A 9,385-nucleotide genomic window follows, 5' to 3' on the forward strand; every position below is an offset into this window, starting at 1 on the left:
CTCTCTCACCCCCCAGGACAGTATTACATGACATAAAGACAACAGGAACCTGTGTTTATTTGAACCACCGTTCCTGTTCTGCCTTTGATGTCTGAGTGAACATCCCAGTCCATCTGTTATAGTGAGCTGGGGCTGCATCTCATACATAGTCAACATCCCAGTCCATCTGTTATAGTGAGCTGGGGCTGCATCTCATACATAGTCAACGGCAAGGCAAGTTTATTTGTGTAGCACATTTCATACAACAAGGGCATTCAAAGTGCTTTACATGCATTGTTTACAAATACAGCAAGAGGAGCATAGTAAGATAATAAAAATGACAATGAATAAAAGCAAATATAAGAATATCTACTACCCCCCAGCACTGCGTCTCCTGAGACATCTACTATCCCCCTGTACTGTGTCTCCTGAGACATCTACTAGCCCCCATCACTGCGTCTCCTGAGACATCTACTACCCCCCAGCACTGTGTCTCCTGAGACATCTACTACCCCCCAGCACTGTGTCTCCTGAGACATCTACTACCCCCCAGCACTGTGTCTCCTGTGACATCTACTACCCCCCAGCACTGTGTCTCCTGAGACATCTACTGCCCCCCAGCACTGTGTCTCCTGAGACATCTACTACCCCCCAGCACTGTCTCCTGAGACATCTACTACCCCCCAGCACTGTGTCTCCTGAGACATCTACTACCCCCCAGCACTGCGTCTCCTGAGACATCTACTGCCCCCCAGCACTGCGTCTCCTGAGACATCTACTACCCCCCAGCACTGTGTCTCCTGAGACACCCGCTTTCCCCTCTACTGTGTCCCCCAAGTCTTCTATTGCCCCCCTGTACTGTTTCTCTGTTTCTCCAGTGTCTTTAGAAAAAATAAGAAAAAAAAGGCTTGATTTAGAAGAAGGTGATAGAAGAAGGTTTTTCCTTCTATCAATGGCCCCGGGCCTGAGCTGGATTACTCTTCCTGCTATGACTGGTGGATTGATGATTCACTTGCTTAGTCAAATGTATTGCTTGTAAGTCGCTTTGGAATAAGGCGTCTGCTAAATGCCAAAAATGTAAATGTGGAAGTAAATAGATAAAACGTTTAATAAGACAAAAGTTAATGGATAAAATACATTGATAGAAGTGTTTGCGTTTAATCATAACTGCTGCAAAACATTAAGGTTTTTAGCTTAGATTTAAATATTTTAAGGGTTTGGGCCTGTTTGATTTCTTCAGGGAGTTTGTTCCAGGAGCGAGCGGCAGCGTGACTGAAAGCTGCTGCACCGTGTTTTGTTTTCACTTGCAAAAAGTTAAGCTCAGCCCATCCAACCGTTCAATCAGATGTGACATGCATGACAAATAACTTCCTCTCTCTCTCTCTCTTCTCTCTACTATCTTGGTTTCTCTCTCTCTTCTCTCTACTATCTTGGTGTCTCTCTCTCTCTCTCTTCTCTCTACTATCTTGGTTTCTCTCTCTCTCTCTACTCTCTTGGTGTCTCTCTCTCTCTTCTCTCTACTATCTTGGTTTCTCTCTCTCTCTTCTCTTTACTATCTTGGTGTCTCTCTCTCTCTCTTCTCTCTACTATCTTGGTTTCTCTCTCTCTCTCTTCTCTCTACTATCTTGGTTTCTCTCTCTCTCTCTTCTCTCTACTATCTTGGTTTCTCTCTCTCTCTCTTCTCTCTACTATCTTGGTTTCTCTCTCTCTCTTCTCTCTACTATCTTGGTTTCTCTCTCTCTCTTCTCTCTACTATCTTGGTTTCTCTCTCTCTCTCTTCTCTCTACTATCTTGGTTTCTCTCTCTCTTCTCTCTTTACTATCTTGGTTTCTCTCTCTCTCTCTTCTCTCTACTATCTTGGTTTCTCTCTCTCTCTTCTCTCTACTATCTTGGTTTCTCTCTCTCTCTTCTCTCTTTACTATCTTGGTTTCTCTCTCTCTCTCTTCTCTCTACTATCTTGGTTTCTCTCTCTCTCTTCTCTCTACTATCTTGGTGTCTCTCTCTCTCTCTCTTCTCTCTACTATCTTGGTTTCTCTCTCTCTTCTCTCTACCATCTTGGTCTCTCTCTCTCTCTTCTCTCTACTATCTTGGTTTCTCTCTCTCTCTTCTCTCTACTATCTTGGTTTCTCTCTCTCTTCTCTCTACTATCTTGGTGTCTCTCTCTCTCTTCTCTACCATCTTGGTTTCTCTCTCCTCTCTGCTATCTTGGTTTCTCTCTCTCTCTTCTCTCTACTATCTTGGTTTCTCTCTCTCTCTTCTCTCTTTACTATCTTGGTCTCTCTCTCTCTCTTCTCTCTACTATCTTGGTTTCTCTCTCTCTCTTCTCTCTACTATCTTGGTGTCTCTCTCTCTCTCTTCTCTCTACTATCTTGGTTTCTCTCTCTCTCTTCTCTCTACTATCTTGGTGTCTCTCTCTCTCTCTTCTCTCTACTATCTTGGTTTCTCTCTACTATCTTGGTTCCTCTCTCTCTCTTCTCTCTACTATCTTGGTTTCTCTCTCTCTTCTCTCTACTATCTTGGTTTCTCTCTCTCTCTCTTCTCTCTACTATCTTGGTTTCTCTCTCTCTCTTCTCTCTACTATCTTGGTGTCTCTCTCTCTCTCTCTCTCTCTCTCTTCTCTCTACTATCTTGGTTTCTCTCTCTCTCTTCTCTCTTTACTATCTTGGTCTCTCTCTCTCTCTTCTCTCTACTATCTTGGTTTCTCTCTCTCTCTTCTCTCTACTATCTTGGTGTCTCTCTCTCTCTCTTCTCTCTACTATCTTGGTTTCTCTCTCTCTCTTCTCTCTACTATCTTGGTGTCTCTCTCTCTCTCTTCTCTCTACTATCTTGGTTTCTCTCTACTATCTTGGTTCCTCTCTCTCTCTTCTCTCTACTATCTTGGTTTCTCTCTCTCTTCTCTCTACTATCTTGGTTTCTCTCTCTCTCTTCTCTCTACTATCTTGGTTTCTCTCTCTCTCTTCTCTCTACTATCTTGGTGTCTCTCTCTCTCTCTCTCTCTCTCTCTCTACTATCTTGGTTTCTCTCTCTCTCTTCTCTCTACCATCTTGGTTTCTCTCTCTCTCTCTCTACTATCTTGGTTTCTCTCTCTCTCTCTTCTCTCTACTATCTTGGTTTCTCTCTCTCTCTCTTCTCTCTACTATCTTGGTTTCTCTCTCTCTCTTCTCTCTACTATCTTGGTGTCTCTCTCTCTCTCTTCTCTCTACTATCTTGGTTTCTCTCTCTCTCTTCTCTACCATCTTGGTTTCTCTCTCTCTCTTCTCTCTACTCTCTTGGTTTCTCTACCCTCTCAGCTTGGCCAGAAGCCCTCAGACCAGAACCCTATATTTCTGCCCAGTGACTCGGAGCACGACTGGCTCTTAGCCAAGATATTTCTGAGGCACGCAGATTTCCAAGAATACCAGATTAACTTCCATCTGCTGGCGACTCATCTGCTGGGCGAAGTCTTCACCATAGCAACCTTCCGCAACCTTCCTGCGATGCACCCCCTCTACAAGGTAGGATGACCTACAGTACACCCCCTCTACAAGGTAGGCTGACCTACAGTACACCCCCTCTACAAGGTAGGCTGACCTACAGTACAGTTATTAAATAAAAGTTATTATTATTATTATGGTCTGTCAAACTTGATGTTGTCAATATAGCAATGAAGTGTCTTTTTGTCTCTCCCTCCTCCTCTCTGTCTGTCCTGTTCCTCTCTCCCTCCTCCTCCTCCTCTCTCTCCCTCCTCCTCTCTGTCTGTCCTGTTCCTCTCTCCCTTCTCCTCCTCCTCCTCCTCTCTCTCCCTCCTCCTCTCTCTCCCTCCTCCTCTCTCTCCCTCCTCCTCCTCCTCCTCTCTCTCCCTCCTCCTCCTCTCTCTCCCTCCTCCTCTCTCTCCCCCTCCTCCTCTCTCTCCCTCCTCCTCCTCCTCTCTCTCCCTCCTCCTCCTCCTCTCTCTCCATCCTCCTCTCTCTCCCTCCTCCTCCTCTCTCTCCCTCCTCCTCTCTCTCCTTCCTCCTCCTCTCTGTCTGTCCTGCCTCCAGCTGTTGAAGCCTCACCTGCGGTACACCCTGCATATCAACATTCTGGCTCGTGAGAGGCTCATCGGTCCTGATGGAATCCTGACTAACGTATGAACCTTAACGTTAACATTCATTCTTCTAGCAAATTCTAAATCCATAACATTATGTCAAGTGTGAGGAGAGAGGCACACCCGGTAGGTCTAAAGATGAATAAACTAAAGCAGTCATACCGGAGAGCTGGATAGTTTCCTCAAACAGGATAGTTACCTCAAACAGTGTTTTTAAAAAAACGGCAGTTGACCTTGTAGATGAAGGAAGCAGCACCAGTTAGGGTAGATAAAGTTTGTCTTTACTGAGATAAAGGTTCTCTTTACTGAGATAAAGGGTGCGCAGGGTTTCTCTTTACTGAGATAAAGGTTCTCTTTACTGAGATAAACGGTGCGCAGGTTCAAACATTACAACTTCAAGCAGGAAAAACATAAAGTGGAGCAGTAGGGCTCAGCAACGTCTGCAACTAAACTATAAAACTGAAATCCTCAGTTTTATATAAAAAAAAAGGTTTTAGAAGAAGGTGATAGGAGAAGGTTTTTCCTTCTATCAATGGCCCTGGGCCTGAGCTAGATTACTCTTCCTGCTACGAATGGTGGACTGATGATTCACATGCTTAGCATTCAAATGTATTGATTGTATGTCGCTTTGGAATAAGGCGTCTGCTAAATGCCAAAAATGTAAATGTAAATGTAAATGAAATCGTAACAATGCACACGGAAAATAAAGTTGAGCAAATAGGCTCCAATGTAAGTACAAGGCTTAAATAAACTAAAACAATTAAAGACTCAAATAACGTCACGGGTACCTGATACGTGAAGCGGCAGTAAATACAAAGGCTTTCAAAGGTTTCTAACGTGTAATACAAGTGATCGACTGACAGGGGAACAGGGAAAAGGGACACACCTAATAGCCACATACAAACATACAACAGGTGACAGGCATTAGCAATTAGTCCAATAATGATGATAATCCAAGTCACCAGTTGGCGGTGTCGGTGAGTCGAGACTCCCCTAGTGACACTTGTTGGCTAGTTCCTGTACAGGCTGCCACTAGCAGGCTGCATCACAGCTAACCTGTAGGCCTGCTCATCTCCTCAGGGTACTTTGTCACCGGAGGCGTTCAAGGAACTCATCAAGAGGTGTCACGCAGACAGGACCTACAGCTCCCTCTGTCTGCCGGAGAACATCGCTGCACGAGGGCTGGAGTCAGTCCCTAACTTCTACTACAGGGACGACGGCATGAAGCTGTGGAACATCATCAACAGGTGGCGCTATCTTTTATTTTTAAATTTTATTCTACCTTTATTTAACCAGGTGAATACTCATTGAGATTTCAAATCTCTTTTCCAAGAGAGACCTGAGAGGCCAAGAGGGCAGCATATAAAGACAGATACATTTAGGTTTCAGACATACAGTCATAAAACACTGAACATAAGGCAGTATCAGGAATGCAGAGGCGGCTGCGTTAAGTACAGAGTCACTCTCTAGTACTTTCCCGTTCAAGGTCCTTCAAGATTCCACTAAAGGCATCGTATGAGATCAGTGTTTCCAGGTTTAAGTCTTTCTGGAGGTTCCAAGCAGAGGGGACAGCATATCAGAAGGCTTTTTTTCCCAGCTCTGTGCAACACGAGGAACAAGCAACTGCAGAACATCTTGAGAGCGCAGGTTATAATGATTTTGGCTTCTAGATAGACATGTACAGGTAGGTTGGGACCTACGGGGCTATAGTGCTGGACGTACTGTTCATCATGTTGGTTGAGAAGACAACGTCAGACACTACACATCACTAGTTTAATGTCTAGATAGCACCATACTATCTGCATGATATGAGTGATGAATGATACATTTTCCCCCCACACTGATGTAATTTCTTGAAGTATACAAGTGGAGGAAACACAATAGAAATGGTTGTATGTAGACCTCCACATTTGGCAAAGGGGCCAAATTCCAACCCTTCTTGAGGAGGGAAATCTTACCTCATGAAAAAGTCCTCACAGATTTGGGAAGTTGTTATGTGAAAATGTCAGGTAAAATATTATTTAAACACCAGAACAGCCGTGCCTTTTTTACCTACTAAAAGAGCCGCCCCTCTTTACAATGCTCAAGCTGCTATTTACACACAACGACCACTAGTTGGCCGCTTGTAAATTAACCTGCCTCCTACACAGAAAAACTGCAAAATAGCTTCATACTAGCTTATCCTGGTGTGATTTTGAAAATGTAAGGATACTGGGTGGTCGAACGCACATATCTAAGACAAGTCATGAAAGGAGGGTCCTGAAATGTGATCGAGTGCAAAGATAGAACATGTTTCTTTACTCACAAGCTGTTCTAGTGAATGAGCTATGAGACGTTTCAACGTTCTGTGCTGTGTTGTGGTGCCCAGCTTCGTCCAGTTGATGGTGCAGCATTATTACCCCTCCGATGGTGACGTGTCCCTGGACTCTGAGCTTCAGCAGTGGATCGGTGAGATCTTCACCCACGGGTTCCTCGGAAACAGCAGCACAGGTACAGGACTTATGAAACTGTGCCCTTAAAGGTACAATAATAAACTGTGCCCTTAAAGGTGCAATAATAAACTGTGCCCTTAAAGGTGCAATAATAAAACTGTGCCCTTAAAGGTGCAATAATAAACTGTGCCCTTAAAAGTGCAATAATAAAGGTGCAAGCTTTAAAACGGTTGTAATGGCTATGTTTAATCGGTAGTGATCAAGGAATTTCAATTCCCTTGAAATAAATATTTAACTATTTATGTATTGAACTTAAATATTTCACCTCGGTAGCCAGAGGTGGCAGATTTGCAACAGACTTTACATTTTTGGCATTTAGCAGACGCCTTATTCCAAAGCGACTTACAAACGATACATTTGACTAAGCAATTGAATCATCAGTCCACCAGTCGTAGCAGGATGAGTAATCTAGCTCAGGCCAGGGGCCACTGGCAGTCTCCGTGATAGAAGGAAAACGTTTTTTTCTTTATTTTTAATTTTTTAAATATATCCTTCCACACAGCTCCTTTAATGTGGGGCATGGAGACATGCTATTGGCTTCCTCCTCATCCACCAATGTTACCCCCCCCCCCCCCCTTACCCCCCTGCAGGATTCCCTCAGGCCTTCCGCACCGTGGAGGAGGTTGTCAGGTTCGTTACCGTGGTGATCTTCACCGTGTCAGCTCAACATAACGCCGTCAATATGGGGCAGGTGAGATGACGTGGAAAACAACACTGGTAGAAACCTGCTAGCTACTGCTACACACAGGGAGCGCCCTGCTACTGCTACATACAGGGAGCGCCCTGCATGAGTATGGGAAAGAGGATGAGAAGGATTGATGACTAAATACTAAAACCACGAGTCCTTTATTTGGACCTTATACGATTTTTTACAATACTTTTGGAGCCCTGAAATAGGGGGAGTATGCTTCAGAAGAGTTGTAATTGCTATAAATGGTGAAACCAATTTGAAAGAGAGACACATAAAATATATATAACACTGAGAATCTCTAGTCTGACCCCACAGTAACTGTTTGAGTAACACTAGAACAGCCGTGTGTGTGTTACCTACTATAAGAGCCGCCTCGGGGGTCAAATGACCATAGTCTTTACAATGGGAAGCTGCTATTTACACACAACGACCACTAGTTGGCCGGCTTGTAAATTAGCCTGCCTCCTATACAGAAAAACTGCAAAATAGCTTTATACTAGCTTATCCTGATGTGATTTTGAAAATGTAAGGATACTGGGTGGTAGAACGCACATATCTAGGACAAGTCATGAAAGGAGGGTCCTGAAATGTCATTAACTGCAAAGGTATAAAGAAAATGTTGCACCCATGGCTGTTCTAGTGTTAAAATCCAAACTGTTGCAGTACAGGGTTACAAGAAGACAACATGCTTCCTCTTTCCAATACTTATGGAGGCCAGTATATTAGGTTCCCCATGATCAGCAACATCTTGAACGTGTTACCATCGCCTTTTACATTACCGTCTCTCTCTCTCTCTTCTAGTTTGACTATGGCAGCTGGATACCCAACCACCCCTTAGTTCTGCACAAAGCTCCTCCAACCACTAAGGGGCGCTCTAGTATGGAAACCATTTTGGAGACGCTGCCAAACATCGGAGCCTCAACCGAAAACATGGCGTCTGTGTGGCTGCTTAGCAAGCAGCTATCCGACTTTGTGAGTTTGTTGTAGCCAATGTTCCTCTTGTTTATCCACCATGGGTCCATCTGCATGCATGGTGAGTTTCTGTCCTTACAAAGGCTAACGTTATGGTTTTACCCTCCTCAGATTCCTCTCGGTGCTTACCCTGACGAGTACTTTGACGAGCCTGCCCCCAGGCGGATGATGAAGACATTTCAGGCAGAGTTGTCACTCCTCAGCAGGTTCATCACAGAGAGGAACACCAAGCTGGCGCTGCCATATCCCTACCTGAACCCCGCCACCATGGAGAACAGCGTGACCATATAACTGAGCTTGAACATGTGTCTGTCTGCTCCTCACAGTTACACATCTTTTATGTTAACACTAGAACAGCCGTGCCCTTTTTACTACTGAAAGAGCCGCCCCTCTTTACAATGCTCAAGCTGCTATTTACACACAACGGCCACTAGATGGCCGCTTGTAAATTAGCCTGCTTCCTACACAGAAAAACAGCCAAAAAGTTTTATACTAGCTTATCCTGATGTGATTTTGAAAATGTAAGGATACTGGGTGGTAGAACGCACATATCTAGGACAAGTCATGAAAGGAGGGTCCTGAAATTTGATCGAGTGCAAAGATAGAACACTTGTCTTTACTCACAAATGACCCCTCACGGCTGTTCTAGTGTTTCACCTGTGGCAAAAAAAAATCTAACTTTCTAACTGAACAATGTGACAACGTAACACTGTTTTTACCCGATCGAGGTGTTATCGTGACACTCTGCGGTCACCGAGATTGGACTTCCGCCAAGGAACATTGGACATCCACCCCCCCCCCTGCCCACAGTGGCAGCACAGATTAGATTAGACACACCATTTGCTATACGAGGCAGTAAAGTGATGTTGTTATTAGCTTGCAAAGTAGATGTTATACAAGTTATACAAGTTATTATTAGTTATACAAGTTATTATTAGTTGTACAAGTTATTATTAGTGTAAGCTTGATGTAGTTATACAAGTTATTATTAGTGTTATTGATGTAACCCCTCCCACCCCTCCCTTCCTGTTGTCTCGTGTCCCCTCCCCCCCATCTCTGTAATCTTGTTTTCAATCATTGTAAAGAGCTTTGAGTTGCATCCGTGTACGAAAGGCGCTATATAAATAAAGTTTCACTTCACTTCACTTTATTTGTATTTAGCTCTGATCGAACCTCAGAAGCTAG

The 9,385-nt window shown here is 44.1% G+C and overlaps 1 protein-coding gene across 1 annotated transcript in view; it reads left to right on the forward strand.

Moving 5' to 3' along the window:
* LOC308154417 (hydroperoxide isomerase ALOXE3-like) overlaps positions 1-8,491 on the forward strand; it is a gene marked incomplete at both ends in the record, with an annotated part of 34,943 nt that extends 26,452 nt beyond the window's left edge. The window contains 7 exons of the mRNA XM_080527579.1: positions 3,270-3,473; positions 3,999-4,085; positions 5,126-5,292; positions 6,414-6,535; positions 7,128-7,228; positions 8,030-8,200; positions 8,312-8,491. Coding sequence (XP_080383705.1) covers positions 3,270-3,473; positions 3,999-4,085; positions 5,126-5,292; positions 6,414-6,535; positions 7,128-7,228; positions 8,030-8,200; positions 8,312-8,491 — 1,032 coding nt within the window. The remainder of the gene's footprint in view (positions 1-3,269; positions 3,474-3,998; positions 4,086-5,125; positions 5,293-6,413; positions 6,536-7,127; positions 7,229-8,029; positions 8,201-8,311) is intronic.
* Between the last annotated feature and the right edge of the window lie 894 nt (positions 8,492-9,385).

The sequence above is a fragment of the Nansenia antarctica genome (genome assembly GCF_963989245.1).
Source record: "Nansenia antarctica genome assembly, chromosome: 3".
Lineage (NCBI taxonomy): Eukaryota > Metazoa > Chordata > Actinopteri > Argentiniformes > Microstomatidae > Nansenia > Nansenia antarctica.